Source organism: Sebastes umbrosus, chromosome 6 (genome assembly GCF_015220745.1).
Source record: "Sebastes umbrosus isolate fSebUmb1 chromosome 6, fSebUmb1.pri, whole genome shotgun sequence".
Classification (NCBI taxonomy): domain Eukaryota; kingdom Metazoa; phylum Chordata; class Actinopteri; order Perciformes; family Sebastidae; genus Sebastes; species Sebastes umbrosus.
The window spans coordinates 15,753,521-15,767,549 of NC_051274.1; the positions used below are offsets into that span (position 1 = coordinate 15,753,521).

Consider the following 14,029-nt stretch of genomic DNA (forward strand, 5'->3'; position numbering starts at 1 on the left):
GCTCTAATAAGGCCATGAAGTTAAATTAGGCTCAATAAATGTTTACACTCATACCACAATGTATATCCACGCTTAACAGTTCGGCAAGCTTCATTCTTATATAAAAAAACAATTCATATCAATATGGATGCAAAACAAATATTCATACATGTACTGAACAACAGTGAATTCCCCCTCTATAAAAATAGCTTAAAAATCTGACACATATTTTAGTACAGTGTAGGGTTAAATCAGTTTTTTTTTCTCTTTTACATCTGAGACAGTTTAATAACAGGCTGGTACATAAGTCCTCTGCTCCTCCTTCCCTCCTATGACACTGCCATACTTTAAAGACCACCAAAGTCCCAATAAGGAGCGCTATAAAGGGAGCAAAAATGAATGGCAACTTCATCTCATCCCTGCCCTGGACTAAAGACTCCAAACTCCAACTGTCTGCAGACAGGTACAGTCTTTTCTGCACAGAGCTTCAACATGTACAGTGGGTTTTAGAGCAGGTCCAGGAAAGGAAAGAGCGTGGCCAACAGTACAATACGTGTGCTCCATCCATAGCAATGTCAGGATCATTGAAAAGGTGAAGCAGGGAGGACAGAACACGCCACATTTGGCAAACAGAAATCACAGAATCTCTCTCACACGGGAAAAAGGGCATCTGAGACACTGAACACAGAAGCATTTAGTAACCGATAACCTGTAGAACACACATCAATCCACGACTCAGTGTATTGCACACACACAAGCGACCAAAGTGAACTAAAGGATGCGATCGTGAAATACAACAAACAGGGGCAGGAGTCAATGAACAGATTGTAACACCTCATGCTCTGCACACAGGCAATAATTATTTTACGAGACAAGCAATAAACATCGTTGTCATCACCGTCATCATCACCATCATTCACGCACAGTTAATTCACATACACACACACACGAGCACGAGTAAGTGCACAGGCATACAAACGCACCCCCCTTACAAACACACCTCCTCCCATTGCACCATGGGATGTAACTTAGTAGTGTAAGTGGTGGATAGCTTGTCCCCTGATACCCGAGAATAAAAGAGTGAACAGAGAAGGCGAACCGAACGCAACACAAGCAGAACGAGTGATACAAACCACCGACATTATAAGGACACTTGAAGAAAGATTGTATTGTTTGGATTAACTAAACGCAGTTGCTATGTACCGCTGTGTTTGCTGGTTATAGCTCGTCAAAGAATATATAAAATAATATCTGTAGTATATGGCAAAAATAAATAACTCAACCCTCTTGCAGCAGTTGTAAAAAAAGGCCACTGAATGCTTGTGTGTGTTTGTGTGTGAGAGAGATGCAAACTCAACAGCACAGGTAGGAACTAGCCATAAAGTCTTTAGCCTTTAAACCATCATGCATTGACATATCCCCATAGAAAAGACTGGATCGCAGCCTCAAACACAGTTTCTTGCTCAAGTTTCCGATCATGCCGTTATAAAGAGTTAACTGTATGCATACAGTACAGCATCACAGGTTACAGTGCAGCTTCCTCTTGGTGAGTCACCGAGCCTGGACGGGCCCTCTGTAACAGGGTACCGGGCTCGGGATAAAAGCAAAAGAAAAAATACAAAAGTGCCTCAGTCCTGTAACGTGTTGGATTTCAAAGGCAGAGGCTGTCAAATAATGGCAGTAAATCATCAAGGAGTTAAAGTACAAGCTTCAGTTGTCAGGCTGCGGCTTCGCTAAATACCTAAATAGCACAAATATTCCTCTGGAGCAATTCGTTTAGGATCTTTCCCCTAGAAAAGCAGAATATCCAAGTGCTGTCTTGCAGCGCAGAAAAGGCTTTATTTTGGGACTTGAGCCTCGGGATGCACCCATACCGATATCAGGCCGATACGGACTCAAATAGCTGGATTGGGTATCGGTGACAACAGGCCGATATCTTCAATTCTATGTTTATATACTATATACATTATATACTGGAATTTGTATTCCTGTTTAAGTTTTGACCTATTTGTTGCTGCATTAAAAAGGTTTACACTTGAATTGTAATTCCTGTTAATTTTGAATATTTTTACAAAATTGCTGTCGTACGATTTATTATTTTAAAGGTTATATTGATAACATCTTTATGGAGACAAATACTTATTTTAAAATAATACATCCATAGAGCTTTTAGAAATGAGCCGAATAAAAGTATGGCTTTTCCTCAAAACAAAATTATTAACACTGTGAATTGATCAGTTTAAAAATTTTGATGGGCCCAAAATGAATGTTTTGTTTATCTCTTTCGAAGAAATCTGACGTTTAGTTCCCACTTCTAACAATGTTGGTATCACGTGATATCTCTGTGTCGTCAGTGATCGAGTTGCCAGTTAGTGTGGAAAAAACAGATAAATGGATGAGTTTGACACTGGTGTCTTCATCAGACTGTCCAAAGTTATCAATTGTACCTTTAATAATAAATAACAATTCAGTAAATTTATGTATTTATTTGTAATTTAGTTTTTTACAAAGTTAGGATAGTCTGTTTAAGCCAAGCCTGATGTTTCCGTACACATAAAAGAATGATCCAAGTCACTCCCAAACAGTGAGGTATACAGCTTATTAATTAAACACTGGTATCGGATCGCTACTCGGTATCGGCTGATACCCAAGCTCAAATATCGGTATCGGGACTGAAAAAGTCGGATCGGTGCATCCCTACTTGAGCCAGTGGCCTATTTTGTGAGTTTTACTGAATAAGGCCCAAACTTAAAATGACACCCTGTACAGTTAAACTGTACATTAACACTTTATATTAAATTGCCCTGAAGTCAAAATCTCCTTTTAAGCTACTGTGACGTTAACTGATTCAATGTCAGATTAGTGAGGAGCGACTCAGTTTAAAAGTACCCGGCGAGTGATCGTAGTTTTACACAAAAGGACACTTTGAAATCGATCCTGTTAAAGCATCAAACCCAGCGCCGCCCTGCCAACGTCCCATCTGCAGAGAACCCAAATCAATAATAAACAGTTCTAGCAGACAGTAACACTGAACTCTTTCAAAAAGGGAGTCTCAACCCCAAAGGGACATCTGTAAGGTAAGGTTTCTTAGTGCGCTTAAACATTTGTTTTGGAGAGCAGTAGACACAATTTGAAGCTGTGTAAAGACATTATGTCACATTGTCAGAACTCCCTCACTCAGTTTTTTTCTCCCCCAGTTCTTCCGTCTCTACGAAGCTTTGGCTTTTCTCGCCCGCGGTGATGTTTTATCCTCGGACTTCACAACCCCGTTGGCAGCACCTCCTGACAAGAGAAGCGGTTAGAAACATTCCTGATGAAAGCGACTTCAGATATATATATATGTTCAACAATGAGAAATATTACAAAAACATACATTATGTCTATTTGGTTGACTAAGGTTCTTGAACACTCACCCCTTGTGGGCTCCCTTTTGTGAGGCTTGCTCTTTGGGCTGACCGCCTTCTTCTTTGAGGCCTGGTTCTGGCTGTGCTCCCTCCACTTTTTCAACTGGAAGTTAATGAATTTCCACATCATCCAGGCCTGTGTCAGGCAGATAGCTGCCAGGCAAGTCATCCTGAGGGACGGGGGAGACACAGTTTAAGAACTACAAAAGTTCAGGTGATTTAACTTTACAAAACTTTGGCCATTTAGTCGTTTTTTAAGTAGTAAATTAGCTAGGTACGAGACATTAAGGGCTCTTGCTGTCAGCTGCCATCTGGACTTGCCTTACGGTGAGCACATTGAAGTTGCCTTCTGCGAGGGAAAAGCCCTGGTTTTCTGTACGGGGCAGCCCAAAGCCAAACGTCAGGACTGACAGCGTGAGGGTGAGGAGGCGGGCGATGACAAAAAGTAGCGCCCACAGAGTAAAGCTGTAAAAGACAAAAAATAGACATTACACCGTGTTGTTCAAATCAGGGGGGCAAAAAATGCTAACTGGAAAAAATGACAAGTTGTTTGTTAGATGAATGAAAGCAATACCCCTTCTGCTTGTTCTCATCACTGAAGTAGAAGAGGCGTGAAGCGTGGAACAGGAGCTCCACCAGGTAGTGAGGGACCAGCAGCACCAGGCCCAGTCGGTGGAGGCTAAACAGACGGAGACGCAGAGAGACGAATGGCAACACAGAATTAACTCAGCACATAGAGAAAGAGAGGAGGCAACACCGAGCACTATCTGCTACACATACCCTCCTTCAGAACAAGCTGTGAATTAGGAGATAAAACACTTTCATATCAGTTCCCCACATTACATTTGTTTATATCAATAGTCTTAGAGGAAAGGAGATGGGAGGAAGACACTATTTAAGATAACATGAGATAAATCATATCTTAAAATAAATAAACAGGTCCGACTCACAGGTCAAAATACAGTACGACACCTCATGAATTCAATTCCCAATATAGAGGGAAAGTCAGCTGACCTGGCTTTGAGTTCAAAGATGATCTTTACGGGTTGTGGCAATAAGGACAATAAAGCAAGGTCAAATACTTAGCAACTACTCTTTCCATTGCTCAAAGAAAAAAACTAAAACAATCGCTCCATAAACGTATAGATACTGTGTAGTATCTTAGGGTCATGTACGATGTCCTAGTTGTTAATTGCATGATGATTTACTATTATTCAGTTTCCTGCAATAGTAAAAAGTAACACTGCTTTACCCAGTAAAACCTTAAAACTGTTTTATTAGGCACTGGTTTGAAACATTCATTGTTAGGATAAATTAAAAATGTATACATAGAGATATACCTAGAATATGCTTCTTTATTTCACCCTCAGAAGATACTAGGGCTGTCCTTGACCAAAGAAATTATTAGTAGACTAACACTCATACGATTTATCGATTAATCAATTAGTTGATTTAAACCTGCAGTAGGCAGTATATTTTTGGCATCATTGGGCAAAAAATACATAATACAATACAGTACAATACAAAATACTTTCAGCATATTATAATTCAAGTGTTCTGAGAGAAACTAGACTTCTGCACCTCCTCATGGCTCTGTTTTCAGGTTTTAAAAAATATAGCCGCGGCGGGAGACTTTGGCCAATCACAGGTCATTTCAAACTCCAATCAAACAGTCAAACTAGGCAGCGCTGATCAAATATGAACCAATATTCTAGTAGTAGTATTCATAGTGACCGTTTTAAAAAAATGTTTTCGACAGATTTGGGAAACTGATTTTTTTCTCCACAAAGAATCACACAAAAGCACCACCTTGTGTTTACCAGAGACGAGCTCATAAGTTTCTTAGAAATAAGTTATTCAGCATGAAAAAATGCATAAAAAACGATTAATGAAATCTAAGTGGACTAAGACCAAAACGACCGATTAGTCAACTAATCGACTAAGAGGGGGCAGACCTAGATGATACACTCAGAAAAATACATTATTTCACTCACTTTAAGACATAGGCACCGGTGATATGGACAACATAAAGGCAGATGTAATAGAGCTGGCGGGGGATGTCCTCCTGTGGGAATATAACAGAGGAGGAGAGTTTGAGTTAGCAACAGCAGCAGCATCGATTTCCACAAACAGTACAGTTTGCTGGACGGGTATCTGGAGGAAAAAACATGTCTTCACGAAGGCTCTTGGCATTTCTAAGTTTGGACATGAAGTATCTAAGCACTTGTAGATTTTAGTCATTTTATTTACTGTATAGTCAAACATTCTTGAGGAGCAATAATTATATTCTTTTAAGTCTGCAACCCTTAAAACACAAGCAGGACTCATAACCACCTTTGAGCTTTGACACTATGATACATTTTCTATGCAAAACTCGATATTCGCTTGGCTCTAAAATAATGTACATACGCAAAACATATCAACAAAACAGCTACAACACACATGCATTACCCAACAAATATGGTTGATGTGGCTGGAAAACCCATATTAAAGTTCACGCCTTATATTTCACTTGGGCCAATGTGCCATCTCACATCTGCAATACAAGACCACTGATCTACATGACGAAGATGCTTAGACATTTTTTTTTTTTTTACATGACCCTTACCTTCCGTACTTTTTGAAAGTACAGCTCAGGAAGTGCATGGAGCCAATAGGCAATTTGGCAAATGTAGAAGAACTTGACCTGAAAACTAGACAGAGGACAGGTTGTGCAGAGGTGAGAGCCAGACAGGGTGTGATTTCGACTCAGACAGAAGTTATATCATATTAATATACAATAGATCATGTTGTGCGTGGTGCACTCTTCTGTAACTTCTATTTAAAATACCGTGACATGCACAACAAGTCAAACCAGTAAGAAAATGGGAACGAAACGGCTTGAATCAAAAACACGATCTCTCGCTAATCTATATTAAGCTTTGACTGTGATATTAAACTTTGATAGAAGATAATAAGATGAACCTCAACAACTCCAAAACAAGTGAAAAAATAGAAGAGCATCTTGCATGCATATTTTAAAAGAAGTTAAAGCTCAACATACTGAGGGGTAGGAGTCTTTACTTACACCATGTGAGTGTGTGGGTAACCCTCCCATAAGAAAGTAGGATTTGTTGCAAAGTCCTCCTGTGGGAGAGAGAGAGACACGCCATCAGATGAAGCCTAATGCATGCTGGGACAGTGTGTCTATGTGACTCCTGACCCTCGTACCGCCGTCAGGATGCTGCAGCCCCAGATGAAAGAGAACAGGTAGAACGCCGCGAGCTGTCCAGACTCATTGAACTTGCTGTGTTTGGTTTTCGACAGGTGCAACCTCCTGTTCATTTTCTGAAATCAAACAAAATATTATACATTAATTTATCACGTTGATAAAAAAAAAGTATGCGATTAAAGTATGCGTCATTTTTTCTTAGTTATTAATTTCTCTCATACTCTCATTTCAAAACAAAGATATTAGTACATGAATTTTCTCTACTTATAACACTTCCTGTTACTGAGTTATAACTGTCACAGCTCTAAAATTAATTGTGATCAGCAGCATAAATAGAGCAGCTGTGCAAGTTTTCCACATTTTCCTTCTTACACAAATGTTGTAATTGCAGCCCTTTGACGTTAAAGGAGAGGTTCACATTAATTCAAGTCTGTCTTCAGTCTGGGCGGCTCGGGAAGTAGATAGAGTGAGTCGTCTGTTGATCGCTGGGTTGGTTTGACACTCCAAGTGTCCCTGAGAAAGACACTGAACCTCAAATTGAATGTATTTTTTACACATTTTGTCCCCCGTCTCTTAAACTGTAAATGCATTTAGGAAGGGATCTCTTAAAAAAGCAGTGTGTATGATTTAGTGCCATCTAGTGGTGAGGTTGCAGATTGCAACCAACTGAATTCCCCTCCGCTCACCCCTGCCTTTCCAAGTGTGCCAGAAAACTACGGTGGCCTTCAGGTTATGTGTAAAAACCATGGATATATTAAGAGAACTGGATACAGCGTTGGAGGCGGGGCCCTGTTCATTCCGATGAAAGTTGCTCAGTGGCGCATGAAAACAAAATGGCTCGACTTCCGCCTGGAAAAGTACCCGGATCTTAGGCCCATTGAACATGAGCAGTAGCGTGCGCTCAGTCGCATGACTCGGTCATAGGGTCCCAACGTCACGCCGTCATCACGGCTTGCGCTCCAGCCTCGGTCTGGGTCTCATTCACATGAACGGATGAAGGGAAATAACTCTGGATTCGGCTATTAGTGCGTTTTACAACTTTAAAAACCTAATGATTTAAATAAGGGCTAAGTCTTTTTGGGCCCAATGGCATCACGTGACAGACACAGAAGTTGCAGTACTGCCGTTTGGCCACTACGAAAGTTGGGATCAACGACCGGCGCTCTTCCTGGGGGCTTGGTAAAAACGTGAAATGTTCTCTCTAGAGCCAGTGTTTGGTTTGTCCGTTCTGGGCTACTGTAGAAACATGGTAGAGCAACATGGCTGACTCTGTGAAGAGGACCCGCTCCCTATGTTGATATGAAGGGGCTCATTCTAAGCTACTGAAAACACACAACAAAGTGATTATGCTCTAATGAAAACATAGTTATGAATATTCTATTCAATTTCTGCCAATAAATGCCCCTAAATCTTACACACTGGTCCTTTAATGGCCAATGTGAACAAGACAAATTTTACAGCAAGCAAAACCTGTTTCAATGTTCACACTATTATTTTAAGACAGACATGAAAACATGGGATCCTGTCCTTTAAGAGAGATAGATATCTTTAAAAAAAAAAATCCTAGTTGAATGTTGTCCACAAAAGGTTTTTATTTTTGGAATAAAAATATATAAAAATATGGTTTTCTATTAATGATATCCCACTGGGAGCCGACATCAAAGACAAGAGGTGTCAGGAGAACCATGAACATCTTTTCAGTTATTATGCAGCTGGAAGGATTGGACGTGATTACACACAAACAGCTATCCAAACCTTAGACATGCACCAGAAAAGAGCAAACACACGAGGCGTCATTTGATGCTTTTGATATGAAAAACTAAACTGAGCAAGCTGACTAAATAGAGGCGGAGAAATTCTTAATCACAGTTTCAGTTTCCCTCATGTAGTGTTTATACACACACAAGTAAAAAGACCAAAATAATATGCCGCTGTGTGCAAACAACAACAAACAACATTAGCCAATACGACGGCTGCTGAGTCTGGATACTGATGTACTCACGTCGAGAATATACTCCTGTATCAGGGCGTGAAGGATGACCGCGATGAGCAAGTAGAAAAACACGGTGGCCACATCTTTAGGGCCGTACTGATAAAGGTTCACTGGATCACTTTTCTCATCTGCAAATAAAGAGAAACAAAACCATAACTCCTAAATAAAGAGGCAGAATAAGCAACCAATGAAGTGCTGAGCGTTTATTTAGAAATCAGATGCAGGGGAAATACAGTTACTAAACCCATAAACTTCAGCTCACCAAGAACTTGTGTTACGTTGTACTGGACTGTGATGAACATGATGGCGAACTTGGCTGTGACCTGGAACACAGAGAAAGAAACAGTGAATCAATGGAGTGATTCTGAGTCAAGACTGAACACGGTGTGTATTTCATTCAAAAGAAGCAAAGCAAAGCCTGCAATAAATGTGTGTATAATCCTCTTGGATTGTCCCATGTTAGTGAACTTTACTCTCGGGCGTGATTCCTTTTTTTTTTTCTACAGGTGCACATAACCATCATTTCATGCACATACTGTATGTAATGAGTGAGGACTGCTGTGTCACTGCCAGATCCTGGATTCACTGAGTCCCATAACTGGGGTCTGGGGACCTCCAGGAGGCTGCCTGCACGGGCTCCCAGGGGTCTCTAGCCAAAATGAGATACACTCTAAGTTCATTGCTACAATCACTCACACTGTGTCGCAGTGAGTGTGTATCATGGGCTTCACTTTCTCCTTGTGTATATGCATTGATAACTCTGTACCAACCCAAGTGCTCCACAGACAGACTCAGGAAATCCTTTGTCCCGCGAGCAATCAAACTGTACAACACCTCTCTAGGGTTTTCTTCATGTCCTTGTATTTTTATAATTGGTATATTTTTTGGTACTTTGTACTACTAACTTTTTTTACTGCCTTTTTACTAACATGTTTTTGCACTATGGAACTGTGATGCTGGAAACTTGAATTTCCCTCGGGATCAATAAAGTAACTAACTATCTATCTATCTATCTATCTATCTATCTATCTATCCATCCATCTATCTATCTATCTATCCATCCATCTATCCATCTATCCATCCATCTATCTATCCTTATCTTCACAGGTAAGGGTTGATTGAGATAAATCTAAATTGTCACAACATTTGCAGTCTGGTGGCTGGGTTTTGGTGGTTCAGCTTTAGATGATGTGTCCAAACCAAAGAGCTGGTAATCAAAACGTGCAGCATGTAGGTAGACATTCAGCCTGACTATCTTCTATATATACCAGAAGGCCTGATACATGTACTGGTTTTCTATGGAGGCAATATTTGCAGTCTGGTGGCTGGGTTTTGGTGGGTCAGCTTTAGATGATGTGTCCAAACCCAAGGAGCTGGTAATCAAAAAGTGCAGCATGCAGGCAGACATTTAGCCTGACTAATCTATATAGCAAAAGGCCAGATACATGTACTGATTTCCTATGGAGGCAATGGATTAGCCGACTGGTAAAATGACCTGTTATTAGCTGTGCCAGTGCATTGGCCTCCTCGCCATCTTCTTTTGCACTCAGTGAGACACATGAGAAGGGTTAGGAGAGAGAGACTAGCTGCTCCTGGAGCTGCTGCTGTCATGTCAGCTAGTTAGCAGCTAACATCACTCAGCTAACCACCACAACAGCTCCTCCTGTTCCAATCACACAAGTACCTCGAACATCAGGCCGAGGAGGATAATCATGGCCAAACACGACACCATGTCGGCGTGATTCTGGATCACAAACTCGTGGCTCAGCACCGGAGGGCTCTTGTTCTTCTTGCGGAACCCCATGGCTCACCGACCGACGCGGCTCTAGCCTCCTCTGGCTCCTCTGGCTCCTCTGGTTCCGGGCTGCTGCCGTCACTGTGTCCTGGTTGCTGGGGTGTCGGTTGCTAAGCTGCACGGCTGCTTGTTTGCCCTGAACGTCTCAATGGATGGATGCTTGCAGTTGGAGTCTGCACGCACAGTGAACCGTTTTAAAAACACTCATGAAGATGCATCGCAACCAAACCAAACACTACACAGCACAACACCCACTTTTCCTCCCTGCCTGCCTGCCTGGTAAAGTCAGATGACGGTCCCTCCCACTTCAACAACCCCATTCATGAACCGCCCAGTGGCATTGAAGTAGGAGGAGAACCCAGCACTGTGCTGCGTTCAGTGACTCCACGTAAATCAGAAACACAATCACAATCACCTTTATTGGCCTAGTATGGTTACACCTACACATACAAGGAATTTTTGCATTACTCTGTAATTAATAATAGAAATAGACATAACAGCTGAGAACAAGCACAATAGACAGGACTATTATGTACACAAGTATGTGAAAAAATAAGTGTACTATATAAATATTATATAGCCTATATTTAAAGTTGCAGTGGGTAGAAAGGAGCAAATATGATTTAAAGGGACTGTTTGTAAGTCGCTATATCCTGACAGTAGCGCGTAAGACAAGTAATATGAACAAAATCATGTGGCTCTGTGTCCTCCGGTGCTCCTAATGGCTTCTGCAAGATTTCACAGACCGGAGGAAAACAACCAATCAGAGCCAAGCTGGAGCCTGCTGTCTCTGAGCAGCTGTCAATCACTCGCAAACTCTGATCAAACGGTCAAACTAAAATAGTGTTTCATAAAATGACCACAAATTATTTGACACAATCAAAACCTGTTAGTAGATTCCAGCATAGGAATAATAGGGTTTGACAAACAGATTTCCGGCCATGCAACAGGAATTAAATAGTGTTTCTAATGTTATCTCTTTTGCTTTAAGGTATGATCACTTAAGATTATTAACTACTTTTGTTCAACACACATCTCTTCTGTATTGAAAGAAAATATTGGATATAAGGATTTTTGTTCATCACTCACAAACTTTCACTGTATAGGCTACATCACGCAAAGCTCCCAAAATCAGTGATAAAAAGACAAATTGATCTTGAAAGTCTGTTAGGATATTTAAAAAAAAAAAAATTGTAAAGTGTTGTATGTGGAATTTTAGATGGTATTGTATACAATATGTTGGATGGAAGTAACTAATTATATTTACTTTATTCTACTGTAATTAGAATTTAATTAAACAAGTTGTTTACTTGAGTATTACCATTTTCTGCTACTTTACCCTCCTTTTTACTCCACTACATTTATTTGATGTATAGTTACAAGTCACTTTTTAAATTAAAGACATAAAATCAACTATGATGATTGGTTTAAACTTCATAAAAGTATACAAAATAGTTTCAATAAGCTCCACCTCGAGCTGCCGCACCATTGTATTGGCCAACACATTAATGCATCAATGCATCAATAGTAATAATCCAATAATCAAACTTTAAGTTTTACTGCAAACTCAGAGAGCATTTTTAAGAGAGCCTACCAGTACCTGTTTTTAATCAGGAAGTTGAGGAGCTTTGGTGTAAGTCAGCACATACTTGAGATGGCATACAGGGGCCTGGTTGAAAGCATCTTACAGTTTAATATGACTGCTTGGTATGGCAACTTGAGTGGGAAGAACAAAAGCAAGCTTTCCAAAATTGTTAACATTGCAGGGAAGGTGGTTGGCAAGCCACAAAGACAGCTCTGTGACATATTTGATAGAGCGGTACTCAGGAAGGCCAGACAGATATCTGTAGAAGTTTCACACCCACTAAACTCTGAGTTTGAGCTGCTCCCGTCTGGCCGTCGATGTAGGGTCCCAAGGGCGAGCCGGAACACATATCAGAGGTCTTTTATTCCCCATGCCACACAGGTACTGAATGCAAAATGACTGCACTGGGGAAGACCTTAAGTATTTTGAAAGGTGTAACTTATCCCCATCTGTTACTGCTGTTTCCTGCCCATAGTGTTGTTTTCTCTTTCAAGGTAGCATAAAATGGTCCAAGAAGAAATGCACAAGTTTCTGATTTGATACCACAGGAGATCCTTTCTTAACTAGGTGATAAACAAGTGTGCTCTTCTTTGTGTAGGAAGGGCATTGGTTTCCCTTCGTTTTTGTGGTGCCCAAGTCAGTTTAAACAGTGTTGAAGAAGAGGCTGCGGACATGCTGAAGTTGTAAGGGTCTTCCAGTCAACTTTGGAGTTAAAAGAACATCTCCAGGCTTCAATTCCAGATGTTTTGTAACAGTGCAGAGTGTTTTGCCGACTGTATGTTTTTAATGTTTGAATTTCATGTCATGTTTGAATTTATCTTTTATGTACTAGAGAAACCAAAGACAAATTTCCACTAAGGTGGACAATAGATGAGATTGTTTAAGTGAAGGTGAGGGAGATGGCATCTTGTGTTGTACTGGAGAGACTTAATACATAACCAGAGGAAAAGCAGCCAAATTTGAAAATGTTTGGAAACCTTTGATGGAGTTTCTTGGACGTCAAGGGGCACAGCCAAATTGAAGCTGCTGTGTGTTGCTGAGTGCTGTTGTTGAAATTGTTGTGTGTTGTTGTGTTTTTTTTTTGTTCTTCTTCTTTGAGGTATTTATTTATTTTGTCTTATCTTTTATTTTCTTTGTTTTCTTTGTTAGATAAGTGAAATACATGAAATGTCATGTCTCTCTTTGAAATTCTGACTAAACATTTCAGTGTATAATTTAATTATTAATATTGTTAGTCTGTCTGTACGTGTATATATGTATATATGTCTATATGTAAAATTCAATAAAAATATTGTTTAAAAAATAAAAAATAAAAGGTGGACAATAAAGTCAAAGTAAAGTAAAGTAAAATATAATCTGCGGATAATACTTTTGCACTTTTATACTCAAGTAAGATTGTACACAGGACAGGAAGGAGGAGCCGGGGATCGAACCGCCAACCCTGCCACAGCCTGTCTCTTAACATTTTATTTTGAAAAAAGAAAAAAAAGAAAAAAGAATACCGGAAGTGGCGATTTTGATAATTTGATGGTGCTCTCCCGTTTAAAAGGTAAAACAAGACAACATTACCAGGTAATAAGTTAAAATGTAGGTGTCTTTAGTGTGTCTCCTCTAACTTAAAACGGGTATTTGCGGACAATTTACGGAGAAGCAACGGTCAGGTAACTAACGTTTACGTGACGTATATAAGACACGTCGATTCCATTATTACTGTTCGCGACCGTTAGTTACCGTTAACAATTTCTGACCGTTAATTAGCCGTTAATTAGCCGTTTAACATGACAGTTTGACCGACGGCTGTATAGCTACAGTAGTTAACTTCACTCCTCATCCGGCTGACTCCAGTTAAATAAAACACCTCCTGTTCTCTGCCACTAGAGGTCAGTATGAGACAGAACCGGGATAAGCAGGACCTAACTAACCCTCCCTTTCTCTTAGACCAGTACGTTACGTAACTTCACATAATATATATGTATATATGTATATAACAATAATGTGAATAAGAAGTGCGCTACAGATGATGCAGAGATAAAATTGATTAGCATAGTGGAGTGCTAATATC

General features: G+C 40.2%; 1 protein-coding gene across 2 annotated transcripts; it reads right to left on the reverse strand.

Annotated features, from left to right (window-relative positions):
• Positions 1-2,450: 2,450 nt before the first annotated feature.
• Positions 2,451-10,721, reverse strand: zgc:113278 (uncharacterized protein LOC541528 homolog). 2 transcript variants are annotated; one of them, XM_037771639.1, is made up of 11 exons: positions 10,272-10,721; positions 8,850-8,910; positions 8,597-8,715; positions 6,594-6,710; positions 6,451-6,509; positions 5,992-6,076; positions 5,378-5,448; positions 3,958-4,062; positions 3,705-3,848; positions 3,393-3,553; positions 2,451-3,261 (listed from the first exon to the last, which is right to left on the reverse strand). In XM_037771639.1, the coding sequence occupies exons 1-11, from the start codon at positions 10,389-10,391 to the stop codon at positions 3,188-3,190; spliced, it is 1,116 nt and encodes a 371-aa protein (XP_037627567.1). In that variant the 5' UTR covers positions 10,392-10,721; the 3' UTR covers positions 2,451-3,187. The 2 variants fall into 2 exon arrangements, with proteins under 2 accessions (XP_037627567.1, XP_037627568.1); XM_037771640.1 differs by lacking the exon at positions 10,272-10,721 and adding an exon at positions 9,124-9,359.
• Between the last annotated feature and the right edge of the window lie 3,308 nt (positions 10,722-14,029).

Excerpts from the sequence above, each read along its gene's own strand:
- zgc:113278 (XM_037771639.1), bottom strand. The coding sequence starts at position 10,391 with ATGGGGTTCCGCAAGAAGAACAAGAGCCCTCCGGTGCTGAGCCACGAG. Across the intron at positions 5,449-5,991 it reads ACTTTCAAAAAGTACGGAAG|GAGGACATCCCCCGCCAGCT; the intron begins GTAAGGGTCATG and ends ATATTCCCACAG. Across the intron at positions 3,849-3,957 it reads GATGAGAACAAGCAGAAGGG|CTTTACTCTGTGGGCGCTAC; the intron begins GTATTGCTTTCA and ends TGTCTTTTACAG.